This window comes from Protomyctophum parallelum (assembly GCF_964188405.1).
Source record: "Protomyctophum parallelum genome assembly, chromosome: 4".
In the NCBI taxonomy this organism is placed as follows: Eukaryota; Metazoa; Chordata; class Actinopteri; order Myctophiformes; family Myctophidae; genus Protomyctophum; species Protomyctophum parallelum.
Window position 1 is genome coordinate 7,085,016 of NC_139700.1, and position 21,609 is coordinate 7,106,624.

Here is a 21,609-nt window from a genome sequence, read left to right on the forward strand (position 1 = left end):
GAAGATAAATGTTCTTCCCTGGGTTAATTTGATTATAGTTCCATGCTCCCCACAATCACAGCATTGGACTATGCTTCACTCTGATAGACCCATTTCTAAATTTGTGTGGACACTCATGTCTCAGACTTATTGCAGCAAGCCAGAGCTGATGCCGTTGCACAACCTCCATATATTACTGGGTTTTCACTGTTGAGACGCTTTTAATATGGTTTGACTCAACAACCAAAATATGTTGGCGAGAGCTTGAGTAGAGTTTGGTTCATCCCATAGAGCTGAGAGACCTTTTGTAATAATTGATTGCATTTTTATAGCACTTTTCTATGCACTACATGGCTACTCAAAGCGCTTTACAATGGTCCATTCATTCATACATTTGGAGGTGAAGCGACGAACAGTCAACACCAGCGTCCTCACTTCCCACATTCACACACCAATGGTGGCAACCACTGTAGGCAAGATGGGGTTCAGTGTCTTGCCCAAGGACACTTCGACATGTGGACAGGAGGAGCCGAGATTCTAACCACCGACCCACATGGCCACAGCCATATTCAAATATAACTACCAACCATTGCAATGTTCACCTTGCGCTACTTGTTTCCCCAATAGTAACAGCATGGAGGGGAGTGATACATTAGGCTTCTTCAGAAGCCAGTTGGCAGACATGTCAAAAAATCTCTAAGCAAGTACTAAAGAAGTTTTAAATGTTGAATGTATGATATATATATATATCTTTCTTCTACTGTGAGCTAATTGTCTTCATAGGAGGCGAGACGTGAGGGAGCGTTTGTTTTCGGACATGAGGCACAGCCGAACAAGCTCAGGCAAGCGAGTTGCAGTTCAAAAGTTGCAAAGTCCGCTTCAGATGACTCAGTGCCGTTCGAGTTACATCAGGGATATAATCGTACATCGGACTTTTGACAATACAGATAATTAGGATCACAGCATTGCCCAATTCAGAGGACAATTCAACCTTCCATTCCTGCTGAGCTATAGACCTTTATTGTATTTCCCAATCAACATACATATCTAGTATCACTATACAGATTCCAATATCTTACAGCTTTCCTCTCAGTAGTCCAAAGATGTATGGAGATCAGTCATTCCAGCAGTTTACACAGCCTCCGCCTCCAGAGGCGTCTGTGTCGTAATCTTCATCCTCTGAGCTCAGGTCCACATGTTCTCTAGGGTTCCAACTCTCTTGGTGATCTGTGACAATCCGGTGAGATGTGGATCTGCTGTCGCCGGGCAGTTGGTCAACTGGTTCTGACGGATCCAGGTCAGCTAGAAGAACACACAGTACACCAGCTTGGAAAATGAAGAATGAATTTACATGGGGGCTACTGGTATCTCTCAAAACACCAGTGCTCATGGAATGGAATATATGTGGTGGACACTAGATGGAGGTGTCTCACCTCAGAATGCCACCAGTTACCTCATATAAATATATACCGGTACATACTATTAACCAATAAATATATATATATTTATACTACATCATATTACTCATAACACAAAACTAATCATAACAAATAATAAACACACACGTGACTGCAGTCCACGTGAGAGACACACACACACGCGCGCGCGCGTGCGCACGCACGCACATTCCACCAGGCTTGGCGGAGACAACAAAGGGAACACGAGTGCACACATGGCCTTCCCACAGCTTGTGATTTATACCATATTATTTTGTATTTCTTGTCATGTATTTCTTGTATAATGACCCTAGGGGGCCAGGGGAAAAAAGAACGCATGTACTTACTGTGAACACACCCGTGAGGACTGCACATCACAATACCTCACTTTACCCTGAAGAAGGCACAAGCTGAAACGTGTTGGTGTATTTTAATTTAATCTAGCTTTAATTTATAAAGGCCTTTTACACTTATGTGGATCTGGATAATTTATGGTAATAACTTTTCATATTCTCTAAAGCTTGGCAAGTGGCTATGGCAGTTTTAAGGAGTGTTTTTGGTACAAAACTAATGCTTGGAATTAGAATGATGAAAACCCCCTATTAAGTTTGGCACAAATGTAATTGTCATTTTTGCCTTAGGTTGTTAATGGTATGTTCACAAAAATAATTGCTCAATACCGACAGCTGGTCAGCAACTGGATTCACGAATGTATATTTTAGGCCAATAAAAACTATAGGCCTACCAAATTTCCCACTCCACACCCCCCACGGCTGCCGGACTACTGTGACGTTAAGACACACTGAAAGAGCTACCTACCAGAAATGTGTTTCTGTATCCAGTCCCTCAGTGCTGCTACTGAGGTGAACACTGCTGGTGTTTGGAAATGGAAAGTTTCACAGCGTTCATTCCTCTCGCTGCTCCCTGTCTCCACCCGCTGGCCTTCACTCCTCCTCAGACCCACGAGCACATAGCTGGAGTCAGCTCTTTGGCACACCAAGCTTGTGCCCAAGCTGCGCTACAGGAGTGGCAAAGAACAGAATTTTATTTGTACAACTAGACTTACAGTGTACAGTATACTTTTCTCCATCCTCCTTCCTGACCTTGTTATCTAAATGAACCATGCATATCTTTCCTATCAATGTCCGGCTTTTGGTGTACTAGAGCGGTGCCCGTTGGGCACTGGTCTACTTGGAACGATGCAAGTTGGGAATGTATGCCCAAACCAGTTATATGTGTCGCTTTTATGCCAATAAATGGAGTTCTTTGTCAGGCATGCCCAAATATGGAGTCTAAGCAGATGTCAGAACATAATTGTGATGTCAGAACAGGCCAGTCAGGCATGCCCAAATATGGAGTCTGGGCAGGGGCCCTGTCCAGACCCCGGGCAGAGGCCTTTTTGGGTCGGTTCTGGACAACTGTGGGTCCGACCGACTCGACACCGGGCACTGCCCCCCCTGTGGTGGGATGGAAGGCTTGTCGAATTTATGCAGATGTCAGAATGATGTCAGAAGTCGGTGCGTCATGGCTCTGGAGTCTATGCAGTGATGTCAGAAGTGATGTCCTTTTGTGGCAGTTCTGGACAACCGTGGGTCCGACCGACTCGACACTGCACTCCCTGTGGGGATGTGGAACCCTTGTGTCGAATTTGAAGTCTGTGGGGCGAACGGTTCTCGAGTTATGTGAATAGAAGTGTCTATTTGTACTTCTCTAAATGTTCTGATGAATTGAGTGGACCCTCTTGTAAACAAGTGTAATGCTTTATTGGGTCGTCCACTCACAGTTAACAGTCTTTGTATTGAGTTGTGCTTGAAATGTACTGTAATTCTGCAAACTGTTAATAAATATTTCAATCAATCAATCTATATACAGTAAGAGTAAGTTGTTGTTGATCTACTGTACAAGGTATTGCCACTAGAGGGAGGTATTTACCAACGAAATTGCTCTGCCCTGCATGAACTTAGTAAAATATACCAATCATGTATGTTACATTCCTTTGATTTCTATGGGGTGATAGAAAGTACATGAGATCTGAAACAGTGTTTTTCATATACAGTATATCTATATATGTTTATGTATATAACAGGGATGGGGAAACAAATAATTAGGATGACACAGTGGGCTATAATAAACTAAAGTAGGCTATGATCTGCATATCCTGACTATAGCCTTATATTCCTTTTGTGTTGACCTTGATTGGCTCACTGATCTCTTTTCCACCAAAATGACTTTGCTTCTATAACTGATGGTTTACATCACATCTGCATCTCCCGAATAGTGACACGACCACTTTGGTTCCTACTTTAAGGCAATTAGAAGTAGATTTTGGGTTCCAGTTCCGAACCAACTTTTAGGGATCTGAACCAATTCATTTGACTTGATTTAGTTTTATAGTCATAGTCTTTTGAATAAAATGTAATTAATTGTTTTCCTCATATTTTAGTCACCTGAAATGCTTTAGTGTTAGTCTAGTTTTTGTCAACTAAATACAGAATTTTGTCGACTAAATCTACAGTTGATTTTGTCGCTAAAAAAGGCCTTGACTGCGTCGTAATGACAGATTTTACACTTGGTTGCACGCTGAAAATATCTACGAGCAAGCTTGTAGATCTGCTATTTTCAGAGCACACCGATCGCAACCAAACATAAAATGATTTCTTCTCCGCTAGTCAACACAATAATGACAAAATAGTTTTTTGTCTGTGAAAGAATGAAGGTTTAGTGGACATCAATCAACACCGGCTCTGTGCTGTTGCTCACCACACAGTGGTGTTGGGACTGGTTGTGTGCTAGCGTTGCTCTGACACACAGCATGGCATCATGAGGCAGGGCAGAGGAGGTGCAGTGCCGCTCGCACTCAGCACGGCTCAATACAGACACCTGGCTGGCATAAACCACGGTGGCATTCTTCAGGTCACCTATAAAAACATAAACGTTAACATAATCAAGAGTGGCTGACTGTGCAAGCATGTGGGTGGTTATGATTACTGTATGTCAATGCGGATTTCTGCTAGTAGCTGTGACTCATATGCCCCATCTCTCTCTCTCTCTCTCTCTCTCTCATATAGAAACATGTCATACTTGTTTTCAATATGCTGTATCTACTGTAATTCTCTTCTCTCCCTGAAACATGATCTTAACGGCTGGAAAGTTCGTATCTTATCTTATCTTGAGGCCAGTCCACACCAGTGTAACTCCCTGCAACATGCAACTACTACATGCAACCATTATCCACGCATTGGTGTGGTCTGGCCGCACACATGCACAGACACAGATTATTATTATATATATAGTAGGATAATGGTAAATAAAATAAAGGCTAAAATAAAGTGCTTAAAAAGTTCATTTTCGATTTTTGGTGCCTCCCAACTCAGCAAATTGGGTGGTGCCAACGGACACTCGCATGATGCAATACAATCTGGCCCTGGTCATTATGAAAAGAGTGTTTCAAAACATAACGTATCCGGGGGGGAATATGTCCGGCCTGACACTCTCTGCCTTAGGTTGTGACCAGGCTTTTCTCTTGCAGCCTTAGGTTGTGACCTAGGCTTTTCTCTTGCAGCCTTAGGTTGTGACCTAGGCTTTTCTCTTGCAGCCTTAGGTTGTGACCTAGGCTTTTCTCTTTTCTCTTGCAGATGAGTAAGGCATGGGAACGAGGCTAAGGACGGTCTACATTACTAGGCTGATGCCATTGGGATTTGGGAATGAGCAGCTCCAGTAATGCAATACCCATTGTACCTGTTCCTGTTGTACACAGTGCAAGAGTAAGTAAGTAAGTAGCCTTGCCGAGCCAGGGGGCCCATAGGGCAGGAGGCTATCTCCTGTTGCTGTAGCGTGAGGCAGATTGATGTATTTTTTGGGGTCTTTGGTATGATCCAGCCAGGGATAGCTGAGTAGCTGCCCTGAATTGTTGAGGGGCGCCAGCCCCTCCTATGCCCAGCTTTCCGGGTCTGTGTGAACACAAACATTGGCCTGTGATTGGCTGGTCACCCCATAGCGATGATTTGATTGGCTGAGCAAAGTACGTACTGAAGATAAAAGTGAGGGCAGAAAAGTGAAGACGCCAAAAGTGATTGGCCCGGAATGACATTTGTGATGATTTGATTGGCTGAGCACGGAATGTGACGTATGTATACATGATGACAAGAGCGGCCCTCACTTCACACGAGTGTGATTGTTTTTTAACCCATTCTGACCGGGCACCCATTTTGGTGTCAATTTTGGTGTTAAAAATAGCAGATCTACAAGCTCATATCGCGCCACCGAGTGGCGCGATACGAGCTTGTAGGTCTGCTATTTTTGAAAAATCGAAGAGCGACTGACATTTTTTAGAATCTGATCTCAGGTCAGAATGGGTTCATCAGACCAGTGTGTGTCCGGCGGAAACCTCGTATGAATCTGATCTCAGGTCAGAATGGGTTAAGCGTTTGAATACATGCAGTATACAGATATATACTATATATAGGCCTATGCTGTATACAATGTAGTGGATGAAGATTACCCGTCGGCTCCTCCCATCCTGAGACAGTGCACCGCTGGACGGAAAGGGTCTCCTGTTCTTCGTCTTTGTTTTGCATGCAGACGGTCTGGGCCTGCTCCGTTAGGCTCAGGGGAGAACTGAGCTGCAATAAGGCAGCGTGGTAGTGAGGGTGGAGGAATACCCTGGAGACCCCACGACTCTACAGAACACACACACACACACACACACACACACACACACACACACACACACACACACACACACACACACACACACACACACAGTTGCATTGAGCATCGGAGCATAAAGATAACGTTCATGATTTCTTTTCTTGAAAAAATGGTTAAAAGAAATAGCAGCTTGTAGATCTGCTATTTCAGCTTTTTTTTCCTTCAGGAAAGACATTTTTGAAAACAAATGGGGAATTCAGGTGAAATGTCCGCTAAATATTGTCCCCACACGTCTCAATATTTAGTTATTTACCATTGACAATGAAAGGAGAAATTATTTCCGCCAAATATGACGGAAATTAAACGTCAAAACATCAAACGCCATTGACAATGAAGGGAAACTTTACGTCATGTAGACGAGCAAATCGGCTAACCAATCAGATGTCGTTGGGAACGCTTGGCCAATAAGGGACCACCATTCTTGACGACGACGTACGATCATCTTCACTTCACACGGGTGTGATTTTTTTTATTTTTAGAATGGGCCTCAGGTCTGAATGCAAAGGGTCATCGTGCAGAACGTTATTCCGTGTCTCTGTTAGCCTGACATTTCCATTTGGTTTCACTAATGGTAGCGATCCGGGGCTGGAGCCGCCAGGCTATGTCTCTCTGTGGCACACAGAGAGAGAAACACACTACCTGTCTGTCAGCTCCTGTAGTCATCACCCACAGTCTGCTGGAGGCGTCCTCCTCTCTGACAGAGACGGACACACAAACAGAATAATACTGCAGTATGAGACGTACTTGTGGAGGCAACCTTTGAAACAGGGCTCTTCATTGTTTTTCAGACCAAGGACGTCCCTTAGCTGAGAGAGAGACCAAGGACCCCTTAGCTGAGAGAGAGACCAAGGACCCCTTAGCTGAGAGAGAGACCAAGGACCCCTTAGCTGAGAGAGAGACCAAGGACCCCTTAGCTGAGAGAGAGACCAAGGACCCCTTAGCTGAGAGAGAGACCAAGGACCCCCTTAGCTGAGAGAGAGAGATGAAGCAGGGAAGAGAACCCCGCTGCATAAAGTATATTGTACAAAATTGTATATTGCATATTTAACCTTTTCGTAGATTTCATAGATTGCTTCATAGACGTGCTTGACAGCGCTATCACTATGTGTTTTTTGTTTACTCATTATCTTTTCTCTGTTATAACATGTGGTGTTCTAAACCCTCAATCCTTACTTAGTAAACTTAACCTTCTGTTCTGTACTTTGCCTGCTCTCCTTTTCCCCTCTACACACCACCAAACCTCTTGGCTGAAAAGTTCAAGTGATGCATGTAAAATAAAGTGTGTGTGTGTGTGTGTGTGTGTGTGTGTGTGTGTGTGCACACGCGCGCACGAACGAGCGATTCGCTAAACAGTAACTCACAGGCCGATGATGCAGCGTGCAGTAGTGAGGACCCAGGGCGTCTGGATCAAGACCCCATAGCAGAGGAACTCTTTACCCAGGTAAAGGTGCATGTCCCAGGGCAGAGCTCGTTGCTGGGGCCCCTCTCCAGCTGCTGGACCTCCACCACCGCCATTTGGACCTGGAAACACAAACACAGCAGGAGTATGAGGCATTCCACACGGCTCCGCCGACACCCACTCAGGCTCGGTTACGTATCGTCTCTGTAGGGTGAAAACCTCCCATGTCCAAGGATTCAAATAAGAAAGTAGGGCGGGAAAAAACCCACAGGGATAAGATGTTCTGCCCGACAGCAGCGATATGCATGCATGTGTAAAGTAAACGCACAGAACAGAAAGACACATGCACGCACTATTTTCAGCCACTGATATATTGGAAACATCTTCCACTTTGTCTAGGCAAAGGAGTGTTCCCAAAACCCAATTATATTTTTCCAGGCACTACACTTGTATAATATTATTTTTTTGTTCCTGTTATCTATAGTATCTTCTATATACCATATTGGAATGTGTCTTGTTTCACCGTCAAATATCGCAGTCACATTCTAAAGGCCTCTCTGACACATCATGCTGCTTTGTCGGTTACACAATATCACTGGAAGCACTGATGCATCGCAAGAAATGACAGATAAAGCGAGATGAACGTGCAGAGAGGAGGCATAACTGATGAGAAGATAAGATTACACGGCGACCTGCAATTCTGGTGCTGCTGCGCGATTGTTTTACGGGTGGAAAGGAAAAGGGAACCAGGAGGACATTATCCACCGACCGTGTGGCGTTGCGTGTCGGACGTTAGCTGCCAAATCATCCGTGTGAGCCGTCTGCTCGTCTGTCCGTTTGTCCGGCTCACTGTCGGTCTCCCCTTCCCAGTTGACTGTCCCCTGCTCATGCAGGTCTATATAGGAGATAGTAGAAAGGGTCATTTGAGGGCTAGGGCTAGTGGACAAATTGATTTAGTCAATTATCAAAATCATGCACTCTCCCACAGTAATAAGGAAAAAAACTACACACATTGGCCATTTTTACATTTTATTATTTTTACACTCAATTTACTTATTTTTTATCCCATGATTTTGTAATCCATTTTTTTTCACCTGGTGCATTTTTTTTATTATTATTTTATTATTATTATTTATTTCCTTTTTTTCCTTCAATGAGGAGTGAGCAGGCTGCTTATTGTCACCCGACAGGGGGGAGTTTCCCCGGTAGGACGTAGCACGTGGAAGGAACACGTTCTTCCAACCAGTTATTTCCCCTCCATCAGGCTGGCCAGGGGGAGGCAGTATAGAGACTAGGATTACTGCATGTTCTTTTCTGAGGGGTACCCTCAACATGCTTCACTGTGTTTTCAATGAATAAAAAAAATATTATCAATAGGACAATAATCACTGAGAAAAATGATCAATGGATGCAGCCCTAATATGCAGGGGATGTCTTTTCTCTCGGTTTGGCTCACAGACACTAACCTGCATGGCTGATGAAGGTCGTCGTTGCCTGGAAGCCTCTGTGTGTGATGGTGCTGTCTGTGGCGAACTGGACGACCATCACAGTGTCGTAGGACAGGACTGGAGGAGGCAGCGTGCTCCCGCACAGCACGGCTACACAGACAGAGCCACAATACATACCCAGCTTAAGGGTTAGTATTGTGGACTTAAAGCTGTAGGAAATACTTGCCATTAATATAGTGGTTGCAAAGGTATTAATTGAGTCCCGTGGTGGGAGTTCAATCAATGAATACCTTTGCAACCACTAGATTAATGGCACGCATTTCCTACAGCTTTAAGTCCAAAAATCTGAAGTAATTCTTTAACACCGGGCTTCCCAAAGTGGGTGCCGTGCCATAAGAAATGGGTCCGTGACCCACAAATGGATCCCGAGTCCCGACCCACAGTTTGGGAAACAGTGATCTATCCCCACCTATCTCCTCGGTTCCGTCGACATCCCCGAGGACCGTGAGAGCATCGTAGAGACATCCTTCGGACTCTTCCAGGTAAAAATCCTCAAAGTCCAGCTTTGACAGATACACGGTGAAAGCACAACCATCAGTCAAGTCACATGTTCAGTTCAAGATCCATTCGTTTTTTCTAAAGGTTTATTAACAGCTTTTGTTATAGATTGTGTCATACATGCCACATATGTGCACATATGTAAAGCTTTTGTGATATATTGTGATATGTACATATAAAACGTATTTGTCACCTTAACAATGTGACCCAGTGGTGCATAGATGACCCAGCGGCAGACAGAGTTGTTGCTGTAGGATTGTGGGTAATTTGGGCTGTGGATAGCATTCTGATCCTCGACAAGAACCACTGTCCCACACCCTGAGCACGCAGGCACGCAGGCACGCGCACGCGCACACGCACACGCACACGCACACGCACACGCACACGCACACGCACACGCACACGCACACGCACACACGCACACACGCACACACACACACACACACACACACACACACACACACACACACACACACACACACACACACACACACACAGGGTTACTATAGAGTTACAGAGAATAGTCTTTTGTGACACACGCCCAGATACTGATTTACCAAAACAAAAGACACATTATTTCCATCAGTGGCAAGGGATTTCTCCACCGCCTCTCCCCTCCCTCCCTCCATCCATCTGTCCATTTCCCCTTCTCGCACTACCTCTCTCTCTCTCTCTCTCTCTCTCTCTCTCTCTCTCTCTCTCTCTCTCCCTCTACCTCTCTCTCCCTCTGTCCATGGACGTCTTGTGCAGCTCATTAATGTATCATGGGACATAACATCTACCAGCTCTTCTCCCTGGTTGCCGTGACGACAACGTCAACAAAGACCAATCCATAATGAGATGTGATGTGTTGAAAAGACATAATCCCAAACAATTTCAGATGACCTTGATTGGAGTCGAGGCGTGGACACTGGACAGCCTGCTGTGGGAGTTGAACCCACGACCATTTAGTACGGTACAAGACACTAGGACCAGGGGTCATCAGTATGTGTCCGTACACGGACACATACGTCCGTGGCAAAAAGACTTGGTCTTGTCCGTGGCAAATTCAAGATGATATGTTTTACACACCATTATTTTGCTCATAAGACCCAATTACTGTATGCCAAGTCTACAGATTTGCTTCAGAATATGTATGAGTGTACTGATTTACTATGACACTATGGCCTATGAGTCCACTAGTACTAGTCACTACTAGTACTAGTGACTAGTGACCATAGGCCACTAGTAACTAGTGGTTCTCAGGTGTTTTATCTGCAAGGACCCCTTTAACTCTGAGTGGTTCCATTTGAACACTCTCAGAGCAGTGGCGCCGCGTCGGGATGTAACAAGTGCGGGGACAATATTCGAGATTGAGAGGTTGAGACTAGAGAGCAACTGCAGTTACTGCACGCAGGGCAGGCTACAGTATATGTTACTGTACAGTACAGTTACTGCATGTAGGGCAGGCTACAGTATATGTTACTGTACAGTACAGTTACTGCATGTAGGGCAGGCTACAGTACAGTGTTGTTTTCGTCGACTAAAACTAAGACGAAAAATGTTCGTCGACTACCTTTTTTCTAAGGTAGTCTAAAACTAAATGAAAACTAAATAAAAAAGAATCTATGATGACTAAAACTAAGACTAAATATACTGACAATTTCGTCAACAAATAAAAACTAGACTAAAATGTTAGGAAGGGACTAGTGGACAAGAGATCCAGTTTTATGCTGGGTAGCATGCTGAAAATAGCAGATATACAATCTCAGAGATTGTATATCTGCTATTTTCAGCATGCAACCAAAGTGTAAAATATGTCATTACAACGACATCAAGGCCTGTCAAAACACATTTTAGTCGACTAAATCAACTGTAGATTTAGTCGACTAAAATCATATGACATTTAGTCGACTAAAACTAGACTAAATACTAGAACATTCAGAATGGTCATTGCAGCGAGAGGTAAGCAGCGGCAGCAAATACACCACGACTACGCAAATAAAAACGGGAACGGCGCTAGAGGCGGTCCTTGACATTCAAGACCCTTCTGACCCCCCCTCCGGCGCTATACTGTATGTCTCAGAGTGTGGCGTGCATGTTTCACCGGCATCAGAATGTGCTCGGGTGGCGCGTGGGACGGCACGATGCCTGACGGCGAATCCACTTCTCGTCTCCGTGATGTCAGAGGAGAAGAAGAGAGCTGCACTCTGGATGTTGTTCAGGAGCACTGGGCCGGGAAGTACACCGCCACAGAACGTTGCTGATTTGAGAGAGAGAGAGAGAGAGAGAGAGAGGTAGGGAGAGAGAGAGAGAGAGAGAGAGAGAGATACAAGTAAAACAGTGGTTAATTAGTTTTAGAAGTAAAAACGTGGGTGAAATGTGTTTTTTTTGTGCATAGTTCCCATCGTGTTATTTTTCCAAGAAAATAAAGGAATGGGGAGAGATAGAGAGAGAGGGTGTGTTAGGATAGTACAGTTTGATGTTTGGCATGCAAGCATGTGTTTGACACACAATGTCCATGCCTCTAGAGCAACTATTAAATGCAGACCGTTACTATGACTAGTTGTTACGGTGACGATTTCTAGAGAGAAAGGGAGAGAGAACAAAGGAGATAGAACTGGATGGAAGAATGGAAGGAAGGAAGGAAAGAGACACAAAGACATGTTTTGTCGCAACGCATTGTGAGCACAAAATACAAAACATGTCTTCATGTTGGTCTTCATGTCTTCAGCATGCAACCAACCAACCAACCTAAAACTAAATGAAACTAGAACTGCACTCTGTCGAGTGCATACTTGCTTGTTGCACACTAGTAGGCCATAAATGGCCAACTAGTGCGCAAGCAGAGCACGCAAGTACTTTCGACCGCTACAAACTGTCAAATCTCAGTAATGACTACTTGTGCCTGATACGGCAGTGGTGCCAGATTATATACATGTATACATAGGAGCATTACCTTTAATCCTCCCAACACTAAAACATATCGTCATTACGTCACCATCGAAAACCAATTACACTCTGGCATTGGGTCCTTTGATCCACATCTTTTTTACGTCATCATTGAGACACGTGTGTGTGTGTGTGTGTGTGTGTGTGTGTGTGTGTGTGTGTGCGCGCGCGCATGCGTGTGTCATAATCCAGACTCACCAACAGGCCTACGGGACCCTATTGAGACCGTGAGTCGATCATGGAGACAAGAAGAGTCATTCTCCAACTCAAAGTGAGTGAACTCCAGCAGAATACTGTGATCTGGAGGAGCCCTGATAATCCACTGGCACAGTCTGCAGAGAGAGAGAGAGAGAGAGAGAGAGAGAGAGAGAGAGAAAACAACACTGTGACCCGAAAGAAAAGGAAAGATCAGTGTCAGAATACATCGTGTCGCTCAGACAAGAACCTTCACGACGTGGAAAAAAAGAGGCCGTGTTCCAACCAGCGATGTCATGTATGTGGGCCTTGGGGGCAGAGATATTCAAGATACAGTTAAAAAAAAAGAGCAGTAGAGAATTGTCAGGATTGCACAAAAAGTCAAAGACTTAATTCCATTGTGGTCCAAATAAATAAATACAGCATATGGTATAGGAAGAACTTAATACAATAAGGACAACGACATCATCATAGATCAATAAACAAAACAATAAATACATAATAAATAGATAGATACAGCACTATTCTAGCTTGCCCATGAGCCAGTTTTTCAACATATTTTTAAAATAAGGACTGGGCAAATTTAATTTCCCTTGGGATTTTGTTCCAATCCTCCACCCCTGTATATTTAAATGAGCTTCTGCCTACCTTATTTTTTAGGTTTGGTAGTTTAAGATCAGCTACACTCGCCCTTGTATTCAAGCTACTGGACTCGTTGATATACGGGAAGTAACCTTTAAAATATGTTGTGACATTTTTCCTTTAAGATTTTATAGACCATAATGAGTCTCAGTGGACTCGGTCACTTTTGCGTTCGCAGTTCAGGCATTCAAATGCTAATCTGGTGGCTTTTGTTTTAACCTGCCAGGAGTTCTTAATTAAAAGGTGTCAAGGGGGGCGACCTCCAGAGCTACTTTACCAGAGATCACAAGACTGGGTGAAACAAGCCCTGGCTGTCCCTGTCACATCATGAGCTGCAGAAAGGTCATTTTCAAGGTGCTGAAATGCTGAAACAAGTCATGAGTGAATTATTTGCTCGTTGCACCCTTGACAGTTACAGTATAAGAACTCTTTGTCTCTGGTTCCAACGTTATGGGGGGGGGGGGCTGCTTCAGTAATGTTCTGCTTCGGAGTTATAATCATTCACACCTGAGGGCTGGTCACGACACTCATGCATGGCTTTGAACTTCAGTTAGAGCCTTCTTAAGAGATCATGTAAAATGCTGTTATTCCTGTTGGAGACCGCTTGGTGTATGGCTGTATGCTATTCATCTCTGAATCCAATACCTAGAGCCTCCTCCTCTCTAGCTGTCTGAACCAATTACAGCACTCAAAAGTACAATCAACAAATCCTTCTCTGACGCTGTGTGTCACTGCCTGGTGCCTTCTTTGGAATAACACTCACTCGTTGTTGTCATAGCGATGACCTGGGAGGGCGGGATTTCTGATGATCCCCTCAGTGACAGTCAGGGGCCCATCCCTTACACTGCAGGGTCCTGCACCTGCACGCACACACACACACACACACACACACACACACATGTGCCCATGTGATTATCGTCTTGATACTCAATAAAGATATGCCTAATAGGGTATGTAACGTCATTAGACTTTGTGTACTATACCGTCTCTCAGTTTGCTTTTGATCCAGGGCAACAGCAGCCGGACGTCCGAGAAAAGTCCCGGGGAGCCTCTTTTAGAGGGCTGGCGGCTGGCGTTGTTTCCCCAGCTCCGACCACAGCCCTTCCCCCAGGAAGTCACACCCACAGCTACCCAGCGACCGTTGCCCCGCACAGGACATACCAGAGGACCCCCTGAGTCCCCCTGGGGAGAGAGAGAGAGAGAGAGCACAAACCATGTGTTTTAACTTGCGTTCTAAATATTTGGCTTGTTTGTGAGAGAGTTGGACAAGGGAGAGGATGGACTGAAGAATTAAATGGAATTGTTTTTTAATTAGACTGCAAAGAATGTTCATTTTAACAAGTCATTAATCTATATGTCAAACAGTTGTGTGTTTTTTTTGTGCAAAAGTCTGCAAATGGGGCCAAATTCCACTTGGATTCAGCTTCACCTGTTTCCATAGTTCACTTATTAGCAGTGACTGTAATGAGATTGATCTACTCATTTGAAATTCTGCTTGAATCAAGGCAACTTTAAAACGAAGCAAATTGCTTCAACGTTTTCACAATACATCTCTTTCACAGTTGGAAAAACTAAGATATTTCTTTGGCAGCCGAGTTTAAATATGTAATCATCTACCTGACAAGCGTCCTTTCCTCCTTTCTCGGGCCCGGCACAAAGCACAGTGAAGGCAGGACGAGACCGACCTGCTGGGTCCCGATTCCGAAAGGACGTTCTAACAGTTTGGAGGATGAATTTACACCGGGCTGGTGCCATCAAGTCCAACTGGACCTCTCTCAGTACCTTGGGAAGACGGCCCCCTGGGGATGAATAGAATACAACACTAGAACAGATTAACAACAATTCATTACCGCAATGAATGATGAAGTGTATACTTTAATTTGAACAACCATTCAATCAATCACCACGTCACATGTCAACTAGTATGTCCAATATGAACTGAATGTCGTGTTTAGGTGAAATGCTAGGAATCCTTACTTTCCCTCAACCTGCCCCATCCACCCACAATGCAGCTGGTTTTATGAGGGGTGCTCTCATTGGGCAGAGGCAGGCAGATGGGCTGGACACGGGGCCCTTTAGAAAACAGACTTACACATCAGAGGCTTGTAACAAGTAATACGATTACATTTATAGTTATACCACTGAATATATATATATACAAAATGTGTATTTAGAATGTATTTACAATGGAGAATGACACACATTCTGAGGGGAATTCAGAGTCAAACAACATGATGACACAGATTGAAACTCATACGTCCATAGCAGGAACATTATAGCCAAACCAGGAGATATATTTGAACATTTACTTAACCAGGAAAGTTGACTGTCGACACATACTGTGTAACTAAAAATACTGAGTAAATAATGGAAACTTGCCCAAACGGATGCGTTCGTCTAACTCCAACAAGGCGATGTCGTAGCTCATGGGCAAAGCATGCTGGTACTTTTCATGTATTAAGACAGATTTGACGAGGAGGATCTGCTCCTCTTCATCACGTACTCGTTGATCAAACTCTGCCACCGCCACACTCACTCTGCTAAGGAACTCCCTGGAGGAAGAGAAGCTTCACTTCATCGACTACCAGGCAGGAGAAAATGAAAATCCAATCAGACATGTCCCAAAGACATTTTAGAATGTCCGTTTTCCTTTGGGATCATTCCACTGCAATGGGTTCTCAGTGCAGTGGTCCTTGACATTTGCATGTCAAGCACCCTCAAACTGATACAGTACATATCAGGCCGTGGAGACCCGTCTGAAAATACTTTGTGCCAAACTAAAAACTGTCTGGCGTGCACACAAAAGCCCACGTAGACCTACAAATGACCCAGAAGGGGTTTAAAGTGGAATGCCTCAATGAACCAACTTTTGCTAGGGACCCCCTGGAATCCACTTAAGGATGTCGTCTGACGCCACTTCGAGAACCACTGAGGTAATGACTAATAAACATACTTTGAGACAGATGTAAAGCAGTGGGCAGCAGTCATGATCCAGCGGTCAGACACAATGGCCCCGCCACAGAAATGAGAGCCTCTGTTCCTCAGAGAAACCTGCACAGACGACACGGACGAGGCAAATTCATCACAAACACCTGGACGTCAATGTAATGCAGTCAAGCATGAAGCCACTGGCTGAAAAGAACAGATCTACAATCCAAGTCAATTTAGAATGATAAATTAGTCTTACAACTGAAGCCTTTTGCCATAATACCTGTGTGTACGCATCAGAAGATCATTTCATTCCAGACCTACAGTAAACCCCTTCAACCCTATATACTTTGTCGTACAAAAACATTTAAGAATGTTAAAAAACATTTCACAAATATAGACAATCTGCCCAAAAACCAGAAACAGATTACTGACCAGCCATGGGTGAGACCCGCGCCTGGCCTCAGTACCTCCTACGATCCTGAGAGCATGGTCCATAGGGCTCCTCGCCTGAGGGATGCCGCACTTTGGCCCTGGTTGGAAGGATAAATTGTGCTCCTTAATTCTAATTATAACGTCCATAAATGGAGCCATAAAGCCATTAAGCAGAACACAGCCTGCACTCCACGGCAGACAAGACACATACATGATTATATTTGGATTCTAATTAGCTCTTTTAATCTCTTCAGTTTACGATATTTTTTATTACAACAGAAGTGAACACATTGATTATAGTAAGTATGTCATCACTCACCAGTATGAGAAGCATGGAGGAGAGCAGTGTACACCCAGAGGCTGACACAGATCACAGCTGCAGGTGTCTTCATCACTAGAACGCACAAAACTACTACACACAAAATGGCTTATAGTATGTGGCCCTGTGTGTGTGTGTGTGTGTGTGCGCGCGCGCTCACGTGCTCGTGGTGTGTGTGTGTGCATGCTTAGAGTGTTTTCTTATGGGTCCCTCGTTAACAAGACAGTAAAAGAAAGGAGAGGGTGTTTATTGGGAGATAGACTGTTGAAAACGCCACTCCTCCATACAACAATAGTCCCCTCACAGAAAGTGAATGCTTTCCTAAGGTCAAATACAACAGATCGAAAGGTGCTAAAAACTGGTCAACTTGTCCTTTGAGACAAACTAGGTGTACGGGAAACCGATTTTCTTTCACTGCATTCCATTAGTGGACTGGTAGAGCTGCCCTGCCTTTGTTTGTTTACAAACATTGGGACTGGGCGCACGGGTGACTGTTACATGTAATCAATTCCCAACAGATCTCCAAACCTGTCGTTTTGGGGAGCGCTGGTTTCAGTTCATTCAACCTCCTCTTGTGTGTTGGCTAGTGAGATGCAGCTGTTGCTTATCAGTGACATCGTCTGTTAAGGCGTCTATAAATTGTCGTAGGAAATACGACAGTGTCGTACACTGGATGTGATTGGTTGTGAGAGCTAGTAGATCACCTGTTTTCAGCGAGTGAGGCGTCGTATAACAGAGCATAAATTATAGGCATGGTGTCTAATTCATGCAACTTATAGACCAGCTATTTTCGGCACACGACACAGTCAGATGACAAAGTATAAAATGTTGTTTGTTTTTTCTGTGAAACCCATTCCTAAATTCCATACCTGCTTGTCACCCTCTATAGTTTTGGGCAAATTGAGTTGATGTACATTCAATGCTTTGTTATTGTTGCAAAAGATTGCATATCAACCCCCATAATTGTAACTGAGCCATAAAAATGCTTACATTTATGGAAGCTAATGAGCCGTTAGTCGTACAACAAATACAGCATATAGAGATAATGTTGAAAATTGTCGCTTTAAAATAAATTGCATGTTGAAGGTGAAGTGTTTTGTCAGTGGGAGTTGGAGACCATTTGAAAAAATGGATAAGCCAAGAGGTGAGTCAAGGCTCATACATAGTCTGGTTTTACGGTGGTGGGGTGACCACCGAACTACAACATGACGTCACAAGCCGCGGTGAAGAGCAAACCACCGCTCCAGCCCGTCTCTCTGTTTTTACTCACCACCGCTCAACGTTATTTCAGCTCCGGTGGTCAGCTCACCACCGGAGCGGTGGTCACCTCACCACCGAAAATCCAGACTATGAATAGGCCTTCAGAGCACAGACAGTTTTGTAGGCTACTTGCCCGACTGAAAATTAGACGAGGTAGACTATTACAAAATATGCATCTGCTCTGACCCAGTAATGTGGTTAGTGGAGCGGTAAAGGATGGGCTATAGGCTTGATGGAGTAGTGTGTATAGTTCATACAGAGATAAAGAGAAACCCCCAGTCATGCTCATTAACCACTGACTGCATCTCCACAGTTAACAGATCTATCAATAATGACACAGGTCAGAATGTCTGCTTCACATAGAACAACTATTGCTAGCCTGGCTAGTAATAAGCAAGACCGAATCAGCCGTTGGCAAAAGAAAACGTGCCTGTGTTGTGTGATGTTAGTCTGGCTTATTAGCCAGGCTAGCAGCTTGCTGCCTTACAATTGATTTAATAAACAATCACAGGCACATTTAGGCTCCAATGTGGATCTCAGACATATGACTACAGCTGTTGGCATGTGTTTTCAGCCTAATCAGAGCCCCTAGCTCTGACTTACATTATAAAATGTAAGTTTCAGTGCACAAGACATTTGGCGAGGAAACAAGACACACACAAAACCATCTTATAGATGGCTAGACTCCTGCAGAGCCACGCTGCAAAAGTGACACAGTACAAACACAGTAATTGTGTCCCTCTTTTTATCTTCCGTCATTATAGCCCACATGTGGCTCCCTCCCTGCAACTAAGCCCAATAAGCTCATAGTTCCTGTTTTTGCTGCTCAACGTTCCGGGCAGCCCCAATGGGAATGCCCATGTTGTGACTCAGCAGTGAGTGAGTGGGCAATGGTCATGAACAGTTGTGATTCAGCATGGTTGCTGTGCTGCAGTTACCAGGTGTTGCATACATTAAAAGGACACATGATGGTATGGTATGGTACTGTACTGTACTGTACTGTACTGTACTGTACTGTATTTAGCATCTGTTGTTGAGGAGAGTGAATGGGAAGGATTTAAGCAGGAACACTGATGCCAAGAGCTATTTCATTCATTGAAAACACTATTTTTTACATACTATAAAGAAGCACTGTGAGAACAAGTGCTTGAATGAAGACAAATCCTTCTTTAAATAGTTTATTTCATTATGGTGGCATTTAGTGCAGCCCGGCATTTTTGGCTAATGTCCAGTACAGCATTTGTCATTGGGATTACTAAGTGCAATAGAGCTTCAATAAGCGTTTAATGTGGATGAATTCTTTGTATAAGCTGGCAACCTAGCTGCACTTCATCAGCAGGTTTCATTGTCGGGACGGTTCACACAAGCAGGTTAGATGCCAAAAGCCTTTAACCCTGTGCACACTGTGCTGACAATCCATTTGCACGGATCAGTGCTGTATTGTTAAAATACCTATTTTGGGAAAAGCAACAAAAAAAGAAAAGAGATACACTTGAGGGAAATATTATCTCCCATATAGTTTGTAAACTGCTCTATTAGACTACTAGATCATTAGCTCCAGTGGGTATAACATAAAACATTTCCATTGTGCAACAATATCCCGTCCTAAAATCCCCACAGTGCAGGTTGCACAGCAACAAGTGTCAACTAAAGGCATCATGTTCAGATTGTGGAAGGAATTAGCCTGGCTAATATAAACCAGACTAATATCACACAACACTGTCTAGGAAGGAATAGCATTTAAACGCAACAGTTATCCTGTCACATCTATCCCATTATGTGCCACTGCCTACTGTTATAATCTGATCGCCCATGGCTGTGTACTTGTACGTGAATACACAATGTACTTGATTATGTATTGTGTACTGCCTGAACTGTAGCATACTTTATAGTTACGTAGCTACGAGAGACATCTCAGACAGCAAGGTCAGCTTGTTGCAGTTAGCGGTTGTTATGTCTCAAGTGTTCACGTTGTCACGTCATTGGGATCCAGCTCTATATGTGTGTGTAATAAACTTTGTGAACCTTTAGCGTGATACTGTCTCGTGTCGCGTTATTGTTCTCCCGGGCCCGCCGCTGCTGTCTCCGTACCAACTACTACCAAGGTATACTTCAAACGGATTGTCACACACCACCCAGCCGGCACACACTAGTCAAACCAGACGAGGGTCCAGTACTTAAGAGTTCACAACACCTACTAACGGGCATTAACTAAAGCCATCATTCCACTAGCTAGTAGTATCATGTTATATGGGCTGTTTGGATTCATTATCAAGCTTCTGTGGGTCACTATACAAACAACTCAACTAATCATGTTTCCTGGAAATAATGGCCACCTAATAAAAACAAAGGAATCCGTTATTACACCAATGTCATTACAAGAATTAGTGTAATGCATAATACAAAACAATGGAATTTACATTTTAGCCCCCAGGGTGTTAATCCAATTGTCAATGATTGAGGAAATAATCTGAAATGATCACATTCAATCTTAATTGTTCAACAGCCTCACTCCCCTAGGTCTGCTTTTTATAGTGGAATGTGCCACAGGAAGCAGGCCAGCTGGATAAACAAAGGCTAACTAATGGCTTGTTTATTATAACTAGCATGAACTAGCTGGTATTTGAGTTTACAGTTTAATAGTATCAAGATCTTCCCAGAAAATCTCCAATTCAGGCATATGATTTAACATTGTTTATTTATTTTTGGTTTACAAACAAAAGGCACCCATTGATTGATTGAATATTTTTTTTTACATACATAGACTGCAGAACAAAACTTAAATTCCTCCATTTCAAAGTTGTAGAGATAATGGCCTGTGCTTTATCAACCTACCCTATGCACATTTCCCATCAAACATCACAATACCCTATTCCTGAAGTATATGGGTCCAGGCGTCTGGTCATAGTATTCAATCAGGGCAGAGTTGCCCCAAAATAATCTCAACGTATTAAACCAGAATATTTGTTGTGGAGGAAAGATCATCGTTGAGCCAAGATGATACAGAGAACGCCCGACACGTCACCACACTACCTCTGAGAGTGGAAAATCAATACACCGGAGGTAAATAAACACACAGGCCAAGAACTCAGAAGATCAGTTATCAAGTTAGATAACTCAAATCAAGTTAACAGCAGGTTGGTAGCAGTCTAATTTCATGGGAACAATATTCAAAACAGAAGACAATACGAATGCATGTTTTTAGCAGGCAAAGACACTGAGAAGAAATTGTTAAATTAACATACGAGTTAGCCTCAGAATTTATATAAGGCATAGAAAGTGAAATAAGTAAAATAATATAAAAAAGGTGTCAAATCCGAACTTGATATCCGTGAGTCATAATGACTTCAACTTGACATGTCCTGCATT

The 21,609-nt window shown here is 43.7% G+C and overlaps 2 protein-coding genes across 2 annotated transcripts in view; both read right to left on the reverse strand.

Annotated features, from left to right (window-relative positions):
• Positions 1–1,071: 1,071 nt before the first annotated feature.
• On the reverse strand, positions 1,072–17,053 carry LOC310858065 (ovochymase-2; the record flags this gene model as incomplete). The annotated part of the gene is made up of 18 exons (XM_083764120.1): positions 1,072–1,281; positions 2,235–2,433; positions 4,176–4,333; positions 5,917–6,094; positions 6,765–6,819; positions 7,487–7,646; positions 8,294–8,419; positions 8,991–9,122; positions 9,442–9,535; positions 9,724–9,848; positions 11,617–11,739; positions 14,282–14,480; positions 14,916–15,097; positions 15,276–15,371; positions 15,678–15,850; positions 16,252–16,349; positions 16,662–16,759; positions 16,981–17,053. The coding sequence occupies 18 exons, from the start codon at positions 17,051–17,053 to the stop codon at positions 1,094–1,096; spliced, it is 2,457 nt and encodes an 818-aa protein (XP_083620246.1). The 3' UTR covers positions 1,072–1,093.
• Positions 17,054–20,919: 3,866 nt separating this feature from the next.
• The window catches only part of far1 (fatty acyl CoA reductase 1), a 37,194-nt gene continuing 36,504 nt past the window's right edge, over positions 20,920–21,609 (reverse strand). Inside the window, exon 14 of the mRNA XM_083763584.1 lies at positions 20,920–21,591. The gene's annotated coding sequence lies outside the window, so the exon portion shown is untranslated. The remainder of the gene's footprint in view (positions 21,592–21,609) is intronic.